The sequence below is a fragment of the Oncorhynchus tshawytscha genome, linkage group LG33, assembly GCF_018296145.1.
Source record: "Oncorhynchus tshawytscha isolate Ot180627B linkage group LG33, Otsh_v2.0, whole genome shotgun sequence".
Classification (NCBI taxonomy): Eukaryota; Metazoa; Chordata; class Actinopteri; order Salmoniformes; family Salmonidae; genus Oncorhynchus; species Oncorhynchus tshawytscha.
This window is the reverse complement of record NC_056461.1, coordinates 3,808,018-3,823,899: the sequence shown is the minus strand read 5'-3', so window position 1 is coordinate 3,823,899 and position 15,882 is coordinate 3,808,018. Positions and strand designations below refer to the sequence as shown.

Here is a 15,882-nt window from a genome sequence, read left to right as displayed (position 1 = left end):
CACACTCTTTGCATTCTCTGCAAAGCTGTCATCAAGGGGCGGCAGGTAGTCTAGTGGTTATAAGTGTTCGGCCAGTAACCGAAAGGTTGGTGTATCGAATCCCCGAGCTGACAAGGTAAAAATCAGTCGTTCTGCCCCTGAACAAGGCAGTTAACCCACTGTTCCTAGGTCATCATTGTAAAATAAGAATTTGTTCTTAACTGACCTGCCTAGTTCAATAAAACTGTTAAATAAAATCAAGGCAAAGGGTTTTTACTTTGAAGAATCTCAAATATATTCTGATTTGTTTAACACTTTTTTGGTATATTTGACGTCTTTCCTATTATTCTACAATGTATAAATGAGTAAAAATAAAGAAAATCCCTTGAATGAGTAGGTGGCGCCAAACTTTTGACTGGTACTGTATACAAATAGACCATTGCCATATATGGATCTGTACCATTTACTTTGATTTGGACTGTTTACAGTATGAGCGGTCGTATGAGCGGTCGTATGAGCGGTCGTATGAGCGGTCGTATGAGCGGTCGTATGAGCGGTCGTAGAGTAGATTAGCTTGTTTTGAGATCGAAGCGAGAGTTGCATGCAGCCAAGTGTGCATTTTGTTCATATCCTTTGCTAGTTAGTGAGTTATTAGTCGTTATAGATTATTTGTAGTCAGCAATAGAGGAGTGATTGCTTTTACAAAAGCGCAAAATGTGTACATTTCTAGACATCTTTCAAAAGCAGTCAGGTGAAGAGCCTTGCCATAAAGTGGGAAGTGTTGTGTTTTGAGACGGGCTTGAATAAATTAAGTAGTTAATAGCTAGAGGGTAGCATCATTTGTCCGAACAGCTATTTCCATGTTAAAATGTTATGGGATGCATTTTCTCCTTTGTTTTTGATGGTAGGCCACTCTGGCAGGACTACATTATGATCAAATTAGAGGTCGACCGATTAATCGGAATGGCCGATTAATTAGTGACGATTTCAAGTTTTCATAACAATCGGTAATCAGCATTTTTGGACACCGGTTGTGGCCAATTACATTGCACTCCATGAGGAGCCTGCGTGGCAGGCTGACTACCTGTTATGCGAGTGCAGCAAGGAGCCAAGGTAAGGTGCTAGCTAGCGTTAAACTTATCTTATAAAAAACAATCAATCTTAACATAATCACTAGTTAACAACACAAGGTTGATAATGTTACTAGTTTATCTAGCTTGTCCTGCGTTGCATATAATCGATGCGGTGCCTGTTAATTTCTCATCGAATCACGGCCTACTTTGCCAAACGGGTGATGATTTAACAAGCGCATTTGCGAAAAAAGCACTTTCGTTGCACCAATGCACATAACCATGAACATCAATGCCTTTCTTTAAAATCAATACACAAGAATATATTTTGAAACCTCCATATTTAGTTAATATTGCCTGCTAACATTAATTTATTTTAACTAGGGAAATTGTGTCACATCTCTTGCGTTCCGTGCAAGCAGTCAGGGTATATGCAGCAGTTTGGGCCGCCTGGCTCGTTGGGAACTGTGTGAAGACCATTTATTCCTAACAAAGACCGTAATTAATGACCGAATTGTGCATAATTATGACATAACATTGAAGGTGGTGCAATGTAACAGCAATATTTAGACTTAAGGATGCGGTTTCATATTTCACTGAAAGAATAGTTTTGTTTTCGAAATGATAGGTCATTAATATGGTCAAATCCGGAAACGAAGTTTCGTATTTGTGTGTGTTATTATGTTGTAATTAAGTCTATGATTTGATATTTGATAGAGCAGTCTGACTGAGTGGTGGTGGGCAGCAGCAGGCAAGTAAGCATTCATTCAAACAGCACTTTTGTTCGTTTGCCAGAAGCTCTTCGCTGTGCTTCAAGCATTGAGCTGTTTATGACTTCCAGCCTATCAACTCCAGAGATTAGGCTGGTGTAATCGATGTGAAATGGCTAGCTAGTTAGCGGGGCGCACTAAGAGCGTTTCAAACTTGCTCTGAGACCTTGAAGTAGTTGTTCCCCTTGCTCTGCAAGGGCAGTGGCTTTTGTGGAGCGATGGGTAACGATGCTTCAAGGGTGGCTGTTGTCGATGTGTTCCTGGTTCGAGCCCAGGTATGGGCGAGGAGAGAAATGGAAGCTATACTGTTACACTGGCAATACTATAGTGCCTATAAGAACATCCAATAGTCAAAGGTATATGAAATACAAATCGTATAGAGAGATAAATAGTTCCTATAATTCCTATAATAACTACAACCTAAAACTTCTTACCTGGAAATATTGAAGACTCATGTTAAAAGGAACCACCAGCTTTCATATGTTCTCATGTTGAGCAAGGAACTGAAATGTTAGCTTTCTTACATAGCACATATTGCACTTTTACTTTCTTCTCCAACACTTTGTTTTTGCATTATTTAAACCAAAATGAACATGTGTCATTATTAATTTGAGGCTAAATTGATTGATGTATTATATTAAGTTAAAATAAAAGTGTTCATTGTTCATTCAGTATTGTTGTAATTGTCATTATTACAAATAAATAAATGTTATTAAAAAATGACTTTTTTGGTCCTCCAATAATCGGTATCGGCCTTGAAAAATCACCTCTACTATTACAAATAAATAAATGTTATTAAAAAAGAAAAGAAAATCGGTATCAGTCTTTTTTGGTCCTCCAATAAATCGGTATAATCGGTATCGTTGAAAAATCATAATCGGTCGACCTCTCGATCAAACAGCCACAGTAGCCTACTTGGCCACTTAAAACTAACTTAAAAAGCAGGTACAGCCTCAGTGTTCACAGAATTTTCACAACATTCAAATTTGCACTCAGCAGACCTGAAATTTTATCAGTAGTGATTTTCTTTGGGAGGGCACATAAATAGAAACTCTTGTAAAACACCGTCCGTTTTGCTTCTTCTTCAGAGTTGTTCTTGGAATGCATATTACTTCGGTTCAGTAAGCACTCCACGTTGAAATAGTTGAGAGACCTTGTCTGACATTCCTTCTAAGTGACCTTAAAGTTCAGAGTGAACATAAACTGGGATACTTTCCTTGAATCATTCACCATAGAGTTCCATATGCCCCAGGGCTGAGTTAGGCTGAGGCCTACCAACTACTCTACAGAGACAAACACCAGGCTGTGAATACTCTAGTGTGTTCTTCAGACATCAAAGGCTCCTTTCATGTTCTTCTGGGAGGAGCCAGACAATGGTGGTTCAGAGCCATACAGAGCAGTCAGCTGAGCTACACACATCTGATGGTGGTCTTGTAGAATAGCAGATAAGATACGCATACATCTGTGACATGGGTGTATGATATCTTGGAAGAAAACACTCGTAGAAGTTAGAATCTTAATATCACAAACAGGTTTTTCTTTTTCTTGGGCCCCTCATTCACTGCTAGTCAGCCATCGCAGCTGATGGCCCATCGAAACCACACCTAAACTATATCGAAACTAGTTTCATACATAACACAACGCGACAAATGTCTCAAGTTGAGGGAGCGTGCAATTGGCATGCTGACTGCAGGAATTTCCACCAGAGCTGTTGCCAGAGAATTGAATGTTAATTTCTCTACCATAAGCCGACTCCAACGTTTTAGAGAATTTGGCAGTACGTCCAAATGGCCTCAGAATCGCAGACCACGTGTAACCACGCCAGCCCTGGACCTCCACATCTGCCTTCTTCCCCCTGCGCGATTGTCTGATACCAGCCACTCGGACAGCTGATGAAACTGAGGAGTATTTGTCTGTAATAAAGCCCCTTTGTTGGGAAAAACTACATTCTGATTGCCTGGGCCTTGCTCCCCAGTGGGTGGGCCAGTCTCCCAAGTGGTTGGGATTATGCCCTCCCAGGCCCACCCATTGCTGCGTCCTCGCCCAGTCATGTGAAATCCATAGATTAGTACCTAACGAATTTATCTCAATCTCAATTACTGTAACTTAGTAAAATCTTTTGCATTATTGCATGTTGAGTTTATATTTTTGTTCAGAATAGTTAGCCTAAAGACCAGATTAAATTGACAATAGTCTGATGGGTGACAATATTATAAATTGTACATGAAGAGATTGGTGCAGCTTGGAATTGACACAGGCAGGGAAGGAACCATCACTTTTTTCAAATCCTCCTATACAGACATTTGATGTCAAGAGGTGAGCTTGATTTCAAAATGTTCTCCAAGAATAAGCATGCTTTTCCATGCGCACAATGCCTGAGCACTCACAGCAGCATTGCTCAGGCCATTAAACAAAGACTAGTAACACAATACAACTTTAACAAATCATGGTTCCATAATGGTTCTTAAGACCTGCCTAAATGAAATTATAATCTATATCTTTGAGATGGATTTAACACTTAAACTGTGGTGGTTTTAGTCTTCTTTCCCCCACATTTAGCTACAGTAACAAACTAATGAATAAGCTATCATGTTCTTCCAACTTGTTTTTGGGATTCTAATGTTACGTAAGACCTTCGTAAACACAACTAAATTCTTCTTCTTCCGATAGCATATATAATATTGTATTTATTTGACTGTTAGAATTTTGATGACCAGAAGACGTGTCATTGGTATTTGGCTCGAAGGGGAGTACGTAGAGGCCAGGCTTTTCTAGTGTCAAGAAGGCGCGATCTTGAAGTGGTCCTTACTCTGTTTTAAAGAGAGAATCCCCTCTTGGCGGGCATACTGGACACGGGGAAAATCATATATTTGGCTTTGAAAATGGAGCACATCGACTGGTACAGTATTTCCATCAATGAATAATAAGCCTTACTTTAGCAATGGGATTTTTTTTTCTCCAGGACAATTTGGACAGAAATTGTATTTATCAGGAACTCTGACTGACACACACACACACACACACACACACACACCCGGGTCTTACTTCTGTGTATGGTCTCGAAGCAGATGACACACACCCGGGCCTCCTTGTCCAGGTACTTCAGCTTGCATTTCCTGTTGCAGCACATGGCACAGTACACCTGTGCCACAGGTGAGAGGACAACCGTCAGGCAAGAGATAAAACACTATACAACACAGCACTCTACACCATACGTTGTGCATTCGGGAAACTAGTCAAGACCCCTTCCCTTTTTGCACATTTGGTTACGTTACAACCTTACTCTAAAAAATATATATTTTTGTCCTCGTCAATCTACACACATTACCACATAGTCACAAAGCAAAAACAGGTAATTGTTTCGAAAGATATGAAAAATACAAAATAAACACCTTATTTACATAAGTATTCAGACCTTTTGCAATGAGACTCAAAATTGAACTTGGGTGCATCCTGTTTCCATTGACCCTCCTTGAAATGTTTCTACAACATGATTGGAGTCCACCTGTGGTAAATTCAATTGATTGGACATGATTTGGAAAGGCACATACCAGTCTATATAAAAGGTCCCATAGTTCACAGTACATTTTAGAGCAAAAACCAAGCCATGAGGTCAAAGGAATTGTCCATAGAGTTCCGAGACAGGATTGTGTCGAGGAACAAATCTGGGGAAGGGTACCAAAACATATCTGCAGCATTTGGAACCACCAAGACTCTTCCTATACCTGACCGCCTGGACAAACTGAGCAATCGGGAGAGAAGGGCCTTGAGGTATCCAAGAACCCAATGGTCACTGACAGAGCTCCAGAGTTCCTCTGTGGAGATGGGAGAACCTTACAAAAGGACAACAATCTCTGAAGCACTCCACCAATCAGGTCTTTATGGTAGTGGCCAGAAGGAAGCCACTCCTCTAGAAAATTCACACAGCGGCAGGGACTAGGAGACTAGTCAGGATCAAGGGAAAGATGAAGAGAGCAAAGTACAGAGAGATTCTTGATGAAAATCTGCTCCAGAGCGCTCAGGTCCTCAGACTTGGAAGGTGAACCTTCACCCCACAGGACAGCGACCCTAAGCACACAGCCAAGACAACTCAGGAGTGGCCTTGGGACAAGTCTCTTAATGTCCTTGAGTGGCCCAGCCAGAGCCCGGAATTAAATCCGATCGAACATCTCTGGAAAGACCTGAAAAATAGCTGTTCAGGGACGCTTCTCATCCAACCTGAGAGCTTGAGAGGATCTGCAGAGAACAAATGTGAGAAACTCCCCAAATACAGGTGTGAAAAGCTTGTAGCGTCATACCCAAGAAGACTAGAGACTGTAATCGCTGCCAAAGGTACTTCAACAAAGTACTGAGTAAAGAGTCTGAATAGTTACGGAAATGTGATATTTTAGGTTGTTTTTTAAATTTATATTACTGTTTTTACTTTGTCATTATGGGGTATTGTGTGTAGATTGATGAGGGGAAAAAACAATTAATTCCATTTTAGATTAAGTCTAACGTTACAAAATGTGGAAAAAGTGAAGGAGTCGGAATACTTTCCGAATGCGCTGTACATGAAGTTACTCATCCCTTGTTAAGTGTCTGACCCATAAAGAAAATAAGTATATTACAGGGGAAATTGCACTGCAATTACTTGTGTAGAAATAAAAGCAGGTTGTAATGTACATTACACTACTCTGCTGTATCCTGTTGGGCTCCAGTAAGAAGCCTATAGGCTGTTAAGGTCTTAGCTCTGGCTTTAGCCCCGGGCTCATACTTCAGAGAGTTGGAGCTCTATAGAGGAGCTGGAACCTGAATCGCTGACTCATAGCCCTTGTTATATATATAGCAGCGGGGAGGGTATAGCATATAGGCTATATCATGCCATACTACGTGATCAAGTATGACATACAGTACCAGTCAAAACGTTGGACACCTACTCATTCAAGGGTTTTTCTTTATTGTTACTATTTTCTACATTGTAGAACAATAGAAGACACCAAAACTATAAAATAACACATGTGGAATCATGTGGTAACCAAAAATCTAAATATATTTTAGATTCTTCAAAGTAGCCACCCTTTGACAGCTTTGCATACTTTTGGCATTCTCTCAACCAGCTTCTCCTGGAATGCTTTTCCAACAGTCTTGAAGGAGTTCCCACATATGCTCAGCACTTGATGGCTGCTTTTCTTTCACTCTGCAGTCCAACTCATCCCAAACCATCTCAATTGGGTTGAGGTCAGGTGATTATGGAGGCCAGGTCATCTGATGCAGCACTCCATCACTCTCCTCATTGGGCAAGTAGCCCAAACACAGCCTGGAGGTGTCTTGGGTCATTGTTCTGTTGAAAAACAAATGACAGTCCCACTAAGCGCAACCAGATGGGATGGCGTATCGCTGCAGAATGCTGTGGTAGCCATGTTGGTTAAGTGTGCCTTGAATTCTAAATAAATCACTGACAGTGTCACCAACAAAGCACCACCACACCTCCTCCTCCATGCTTCACGGTGGGAACCACACATGCGGAAATCATCCATTCACCAAATCTGCGTCTCACAAAGACACGGCAGTTGGAAAATAGTTGAGAGAATGCCAAAGTGTGCAAAGCTGTCATCAAGGAAAAGGGTGGCTACTTTGAAGAATCTCAAATATATTTTGATTCAACACTTTTTTGGATACAACATTATTCCATATGTGTTATTTAATAGTTTTGATGTCTTCGCTATTATTCTACAATGTAGAAAATAGTAAAAAAACAAAGAAAAACCCTTGAATGAGCAGGTGTGTCCAAGGTTTTGGCTGGTACTGTGTGTGAGCGGGGGCTCTCTGTTGCTTTGTAAACAGGAGATATGAACAGGAGTGTTGTCTACAAGGAGACCGATAGGTCGAAGTCAAATGACAGTCAGTGGATGAGCTGAAACACAGCTAGGTCACAGCTCCACATTTTAATCCACAATTACAATTGAATCCTCTGATTAAGTAAATACAGAAATGTGCTGCATTGGAAACCGCAGTTAGGCTGCTTTATTGAAGTTCACTGAGTGGGTAACAGTCAGGTAATGTCCCCAGAATATGCAATTATGCAGGCAAGTTATTGCCACTTATGATTGCATTTCAGTTTTCATTAATATTCAAGGTCTTTGTGACTGTCACTCATTTAAGTTTAGTTAGAGCTCTTTATTATGTGTTGCAAGGTAAAAGTTATTTATATTTACTTGCACCTAATATAAAAAGTATATAGTCAAAACACCAAAAATGCTATCAATAGGGCAAACTATGACCCTAGGAATTAGTAGGGAAAAAGAAAGTCCCTTCAAGGACAGATCTAGCTACGTACCTTCCCACAGGCCCGGCAGTGGTGCCTCCTCCTGGTGAACGTGAATTTCTGCCAGCATTTCATACAGTTGGGAGCCTCCGAATCTGGCACCCAGGGGGGTTGCTTGCACCCCAGCCCATTCTCATCCTCCACCTCCCTCCCCTCTGAGGACCCAGATCCCTCCTCAGCAGGTTCACCAGGGTAGGGTGGGGGCTCCGACAGCTCGTTGTACCCCACACTGCTCACGTAGGGCTCTGTTGGGGAGTACCCTGGGCAGGGCACACCCAGTTTAGAGGGGTCCTGAGCAAGATTGGGGCTGGGAGGAGAGGGGCTCTGGTCCACCTCCTCCCCAGCGTCGGTGCTATCTGTGGGGCTACTGGGCCCCTGGTCCTCCCCTACTGCTGGAGGTGCCCTGGTTGCTTGGCAGTGCAGCTGTTTGGGTCGGGCCCCTCCAAAGTAGGGTGGTGGGAGGTTACTGGGACTACTGGGGTCCTGGGAGGGCATGGAGGGGGCTAAGCTCACACTCCCCTCTGCAGACGCGGACGAGGTCCTGTCGCTATCCGGGTAGGCCAACCCCTCCCCTCGGCTCCGGCTGTAGCTCTGCAGCTCCTCCTCCACCAGCCGCTCCTCCAGGTCCCCATTGAGCTCGGAGAAGCCCTCGTCCTGGAGGTTCTCCCCGGGCCTCTCGCAGTGAGGGACTCCCTGGTCTTCCTCACCTTGAGCCTCCCCACGGAGGAAAGCATCCAGCTCCTCATCCGTCACCAGCAGCCCAGCCTGGTCACTCTCCGGCAGGTACTCAAAGCCAAACTCAGGGGGGTCCACCGGGCTTAGGCTGGGCTCTGAGGGAGGGGACGCAGGTACCTCTGGAGACATGGGGGCCAGCTGGACCTCCACTTGAGAGAAGCTGACCTGGGAGACGGGGGGATCTGAGACAGCCAGGTGGAAAGGCATAGTTGTCATCTCTGGGCTCTCTGTATTAGGGGACTGGACAGAGAGGTCTTCAGGGGCAGAATCAGGGCTGGTACAATCCTCCACAGTCCCAGGGTTCTCTGGGAGATTGACTTCCCCCTGCACCTCAGATACAGACAGGGACTCTGCCTCTAAGTTCTCAGTTGGGACAGCATTAGCTACATCTAACCCTCCTCCCATGGCCTCCTCAGGGTTCTTGGAGGCCACCAGGGCCCTGCACATGGACACGGCCAAGGGCAGGCAGGACAGGGCTGAGGGGCTCTCAGACACAAAGCCACTGCAGTCCTCAGAGTTAGGTTCCTGTCCAGTGCAGCTCCCAGAACTCTCTGCTTCAGCCAGCTCAGAGTACCCCTCGCTCTCATCCCTGACATCTGTGGCGATATCACACGTGGGAGTGTCCTCTGTCTTGGTGTCCATGGCAACGGGCAGGACTACAGGCTGGTCCTGGTGGTCAGGTGAGTTCTCCAGTTGACAGTTGATAAGTGACACCTCTATGCCTGCCTCCTCTCCCTCCGTCTCTCCAGACTCAGAGTTTCTCAGCAAGAGGGGATTTGTGGGCTCACAGGCTCTCTCCACAGCAGCTGGCAAAATCACATCGAGCAGACTGAGAGAGGCAGCATAACCACCAGAGTCCAGCCCCAGCAGCACCTCCCCTCCCCCGCCAAGAGCCTCCCTCCCCTCAGTACTCCCATGTCCGGGACCCAGACACAGGCCTGCTGAGGCTTCCCTAGGCAAAGCCACCACGGGGCTGGTGAAGTCCACCAGAAGCTCCTCCTCCAGCCGGCTCTCTGCCACATCCAGCTTAATGAAGGCGGTGTGGCTGTTGGCCTGGAGGAGGTGGGCTGAGCCTGTGTCACTGACCAGATCACACACAGGCTTCAGGGCCCGGTCTGGGCAGGGCGGTGCAGAGCTCTTAGCTGACCCCCGGCCGTCTACAGAGGAGAGCAGGTCCACCCCAGTGAGGGGCCGGGCCTTGGTATCACACTCCACAGAACTGGGGCTAGGATGGTCGGGGGAGCTGGAAGCAGAGCCGTAGTGCAGGGAGTTGAGGTCAGGGAGAGAGTGTGGAACTGGAACTTTGGAGGGTTCCGGAAGGAAACCCTGGGCGCCCAGAGAGTGGCCGGGATATGAGGGAGGCGACAGGGAGACTGATCTGCACTCATGCTCATCTTGTGGGGAAGGGAAAAGTATCCGTTAATCAGTTCTGTTATTAGCAAAACAAGTGAGCGACAAGTTGTCAAATAAATTACACAACAAGTTTCACATTTAAAAAAATATATATATTTATTTTCACGTAACACTACACCCCTCCGACCTTCCCTCAACATACAGAAATGAAAAATATGCTACCGACTACATTTTTTTCAGACAGTAGTAACCCGTGTCTAACCTGTATTGAGACAGTAGTAACTAACCTGTATTGAGACAGTAGTAACTAACCTGTATTGAGACAGTAGTAACTAACCTGTATTGAGACAGTAGTAACTAACCTGTATTGAGACAGTAGTAACCTGTGTCTAACCTGTATTGAGACAGTAGTAACTAACCTGTATTGAGACAGTAGTAACTAACCTGTATTGAGACAGTAGTAACCCGTGTCTAACCTGTATTGAGACAGTAGTAACTAACCTGTATTGAGACAGTAGTAACCCATGTCTAACCTGTATTGAGACAGTAGTAACCCATGTCTAACCTGTATTGAGACAGTAGTAACTAACCTGTATTGAGACAGTAGTAACTAACCTGTATTGAGACAGTAGTAACTAACCTGTACTGAGACAGTAGTAACTAACCTGTATTGAGACAGTAGTAACTAACCTGTATTGAGACAGTAGTAACTAACCTGTATTGAGACAGTAGTAACTAACCTGTATTGAGACAGTAGTAACTAACCTGTATTGAGACAGTAGTAACTAACCTGTATTGAGACAGTAGTAACTAACCTGTATTGAGACAGTAGTAACTAACCTGTATTGAGACAGTAGTAACCTGTGTCTAACCTGTATTGAGACAGTAGTAACTAACCTGTATTGAGACAGTAGTAACTAACCTGTATTGAGACAGTAGTAACCCTAACCTGTATTGAGACAGTAGTAACTAACCTGTATTGAGACAGTAGTAACTAACCTGTACTGAGACAGTAGTAACTAACCTGTACTGAGACAGTAGTAACTAACCTGTATTGAGACAGTAGTAACTAACCTGTATTGAGACAGTAGTAACTAACCTGTATTGAGACAGTAGTAACCCGTGTCTAACCTGTATTGAGACAGTAGTAACTAACCTGTATTGAGCTCAAAATCATCCAGCAGCTTGTCCAGGTCGCACACAGCAGCCTTAAAGAAGCTGTCCATGCTGTGCTGTCCGTGGGAGACCGGCTCCACTCACGCCTTCACCTCCTGGAGAAGAGAAACAGGAAGTATTATGTTATCTTTATCTATTGGTCTTATGTGGACAGGATGAATGCATTTTGATCGACATTTCAGTTTACACATCAGTGTTAAAATGCTGTAGTTCTTGGCTATGAAGCTAAGCTTTCATCCACAGTCCCCAGACAAGTTGAAAAATTAATAACATATCAATTGTTGACCAAACAGTCAGCAGAGCACCTCAAACGTTCTCCAGCTGATTGTGTACTTCAGACTCTGACCCCTGCTCTCAATGTCTGTGGGGTCAAAAGATCTACAAGAGAGAATTTCTCCAGTTTCAGTGTAATGACTTTATTATGACATATCAACTGGCATCACAATTTATATTGTGAGACTCCACCTGTCTGACCTGAACTCACCTTGCATTGGTTAAAGACTACACAACAGGCCCAGCTAGGTAGCTAGCTTGCCAGGAGCCAGTATTAGCAGCTGGGCTAATAAAACAATAAAATAAATCTGGTCATCTAGCTATGGACCTAGCTTATGCCGGTCGTGACACATTTGACTAGTTGGGCTAGCAGGTAGGGTTAGGAGTTAGGCTAAAGGGTTAAGGTTAGGGGAAGGGTTAGCCAACATGCTATGAGACCAGGTTGATGTATGATCAGCTATTAGCTAGCATCCATGCTGACTAATATTTCCTAATCAAGGCAATGTTAAGTCTAATACTAGTTAGCTAGCACTAGGTTATAACTAGAAGTGGAATGGCTAACATTAGCTGTGTATTCGTTCAATTAGGATTAAAGGGTAAATCTCAAACCCAATTTCCTTAAAATTAACAAAATAAATGCATTCAGGTGAGAAGTTATGGGTGGGGAGAATTGCTCATACATATTCATTTGGGGTGGGTAAACGTAGTTGTACCTGATCCCAACACTTTCTCACTAAAGCATACTTACCAGAAATCAACTGGCACACTCTGAAAATACAATTATGTGCATCGCAAACATATACACTTCTGAACAGTTAGTTCACAGTGGTAAGGCGCCGAGTTCCTGACATCTATTGCCACTTGAGGTGTAAATTCAAATCCCCCATCTTCCAATGGTGAGATTACTTTTCTTTATCACTTTGGTACTATTTTCCCAAGTATGTGGTACAATTTCACAACTTAGTACAAAACTCAAAACAGATCATCAAAAAGGCAGTTTTTTCACAACAAAGTACAACACCCAAAATCACACAGTAGCTTTTTCACCAAACCTAATCCGTGTTTCATCTAGAAATAACTTTCATATAAAGTAATTGGCTTTCACAGTACAAGGCTCGCAATACTTATTTGATTCTCTTCTCAATTGTTTAAAATATATTTGACCATCACTTAATTCAACTGCGCTTAATGGTTAATCACTTAACCGTTTGGTAAACCATATCTTTTAAACTGGTTTGTCCTCTATATATGGATTTAGAGAACTACATGAATAGTGTATTTGTAACATATAAACATCTAAAATGACATGTATGATACATAATGACTACTGGTTATTGCTAATTGATTTCAGAAAGTGGTTACCACAATTGGTCACCATATAAAAATTGTGAAAACTTTCAATTTCTTTCAACATGGAGCAGGATAGACAGCAAGGAAGAAATCAAAGAGCTCGTGGACAAGGTGCCCGTTAGAGAGGTGGGCATGTGCCTTATCAAAGAGGTGGGCATGTGCCTTATCAAAGAGGTGGGCATGTGCCTTATCAAAGAGGTGTGCATGAGCCCTGTCAAAGAGGTGGGCATGAGCCCTGTCAAAGAGGTGTGCATGTGCCTTATCAAAGAGGTGGGCATGTGCCTTATCAAAGAGGTGGGCATGTGCCTTATCAAAGAGGTGGGCATGTGCCTTATCAAAGAGGTGGGCATGTGCCCTGTCAAAGGTGGGCATGTGCCTTATCAAAGAGGTGGGCATGTGCCTTATCAAAGAGGTGGGCATGAGCCCTGTCAAAGAGGTGTGCATGTGCCTTATCAAAGAGGTGGGCATGAGCCTTATCAAAGAGGTGTGCATGTGCCTTATCAAAGAGGTGTGCATGTGCCTTATCAAAGAGGTGTGCATGAGCCCTGTCAAAGAGGTGGGCATGAGCCCTGTCAAAGAGGTGGACATCAGAGAGAAGGGAGCAGATGGCATGGAACTGTTGTGTCTAATGAATTTTGGGCCATCGTCGTTCGCAGGACCTGCCAGATTAGTTCACTGCAATCTGAAAAGAGCAATTCGATCACTAAAACATTTTTTTGCCCCCACAAAAAAAGTTAGTCTGCTAGATGTGCATTATGCATATTTTGTGATGCATGTAAATTCACAAAACATGTTACAGTATTCATACTGTATGATCTATTGACAGTATACTCTGTTCTACCCTCAGAATTGACATTAGACCCCATTTTAAAAAAAAGTTTTAACCTTTATTTAACTAGGCAAGTCAGTTAAGAACAAATTCTTATTTTCAATGACGGCCTACTGGGGAACAGTGGGATAACTGCCTGTTCAGGGGCAGAATGACAGATTTATACCTTCTCAACTCGGGGGTTTGAACTTGCAACCTTCTGGTTACTAGTCCAACACTCTAACCACTAGGCTACCCTGACGCCCCATGGGGGTAGCCGTGGCAGTGTGCTGACCGACCAGCAGAAGAGGGCAGTGGTGAAAATGGTGAGGGCCAGGAATGACATACAGTTGTGAAAAATAAAACAGGCCATTGAGAATGACAACACCTTTGCCAATGTGGCAACCATCAGCCTAACAACAATTGCCCGTCTTTCGAAGAGCCACCAGGTATCTATAAAACACATTTACCTGGTGCCTTGAGAGAAACAACGACCAGGTGAAAACTGCAGGCAGGCTATGTTCAGATGTAGCACTATATACTGTATTACTGTTACTACTTGATGCACATGCTACTTCACAATATCATATTGGAACTAGACTGTAAAAATAACTAACCAAAATATATTTTTTTACATGGTGCTTGATGATGCTGTGTGACATCATAAGCAGATCTTTGTTGTTGAAGCCAAAACCTGGCGCTGTGGGCGGAACCTCCTCGGCCAATGGGCGACCGTCCAAATGCCTGGACAAGGTGGGGGAAACATCTCCATGTGCGCAGCTATTTCAGAAGATGATGTGGGAGGACAGAGTCCATTACTTGGATTCTACAATGCCGCACACATTGTGTTTCTCAATTAAATTGAGCAGGCCTGTCAAGGTGAAGGGGGTCACCTATGTCATTGTGTGGGACAATGTCAGGTTTTGGGCCCATCCCCGATTTGTGACCTTATATCTGCCCCCATACTCTCCTTTCCTCAACCCTTTAAAAGGATTTTATTTTTCAGCATGGAGGTGGAAGGTGTACTATCGCCAGCCACATAAGCTTGCCAGGCACCTTCTGGCAATGGATGAGGCATGCGATGACATCAGTACAGACCAATGTCAAGCTTGGATTAGCAATGCCAAAAGGTTTTTCCAGCAGTGCATTAACAATGAGGACATTCACTGTGATGTGGATGAGAATTTATGGCCAAATGCTCAAGACAGGCTTGATGCAAATTAATGCGCGCTAAACATTGTTTTATTTTCCTTCATTTCATTTCCTACATTTCTTTGCAATTATATCTGAAAAATAAAATGTTATTTTGCATGAATGATTGTAGAAGATGTCTTCATTGATCACCCCTTCGATTACACATTGGCTAGATATTATGCAAATGATAGGTTCTGTCAATTTGGTTGAGTAATGTAAGAGTATTGCCAAACGTGAAAATCGAGTAGTTACTGTAGTTTATAGTACTGTTGTAGCATATTACTTTCAGCACTTCTTAAGGGTGATTTGAAACACATATCTTGCAATGTTTGCGATTGGATTAACTGGTAGTTAATATTACTAAATTGAAAAGATCATTATGTTGTGTTTTGGTGATTAAACCAATGTTCTCATTACGTTTCACAATAAACTTATATTTTGAATCGATGGTTGTGTGGTGAGAGATGTTTACAATCCAAATTAATACACAATGACAGGTTTTGAATGAAAGACGGTCTGCATTACAAGTGTGACCTGTTAGTAGTTGTAGGTTTTCACAAATATGTGGTACATTTTCACAACTCTTTGTACAAAACTCCAAACAGAGCGACCCCTCTCACAGGTATGTTTTCACTTTTTAGAATTAGAAGTGTGTGGCAACAGATTAAATATTCTAAATAAAAGGATTTGGGAAAATAATATAGAGTTACCAGTCAAATTTTTGGCAAACCTACTCATTCAAGGGTTTCTTTATTTTTACTAAATGATACGATGATATAGCTAGCTATAATCCTCAAAGCCGACATGTTTCTTTTCTTTAGGTAAAAGCACAGCACTTTGAATGTGCCCAATTCCATGCTAAAAACA

The 15,882-nt window shown here is 43.1% G+C and overlaps 1 protein-coding gene across 4 annotated transcripts in view; it reads right to left on the bottom strand.

Moving 5' to 3' along the window:
- Positions 1-15,882, bottom strand: part of LOC112230768 (zinc finger FYVE domain-containing protein 16) — a 46,679-nt gene that overhangs the window by 25,818 nt on the left and 4,979 nt on the right. For all 4 annotated transcript variants that reach the window (XR_002950371.2, XM_024397043.2, XM_024397045.2 and 1 more), the window contains exons 2-4: positions 11,371-11,485; positions 8,139-10,255; positions 4,865-4,961 (exon numbers count right to left, since the gene is read on the bottom strand). Coding sequence is in view for 3 of the 4 variants with exons in the window: in XM_024397043.2 (XP_024252811.1) it covers positions 4,865-4,961; positions 8,139-10,255; positions 11,371-11,440 (2,284 nt within the window). In the remaining variant the exon portion in view is untranslated. The remainder of the gene's footprint in view (positions 1-4,864; positions 4,962-8,138; positions 10,256-11,370; positions 11,486-15,882) is intronic.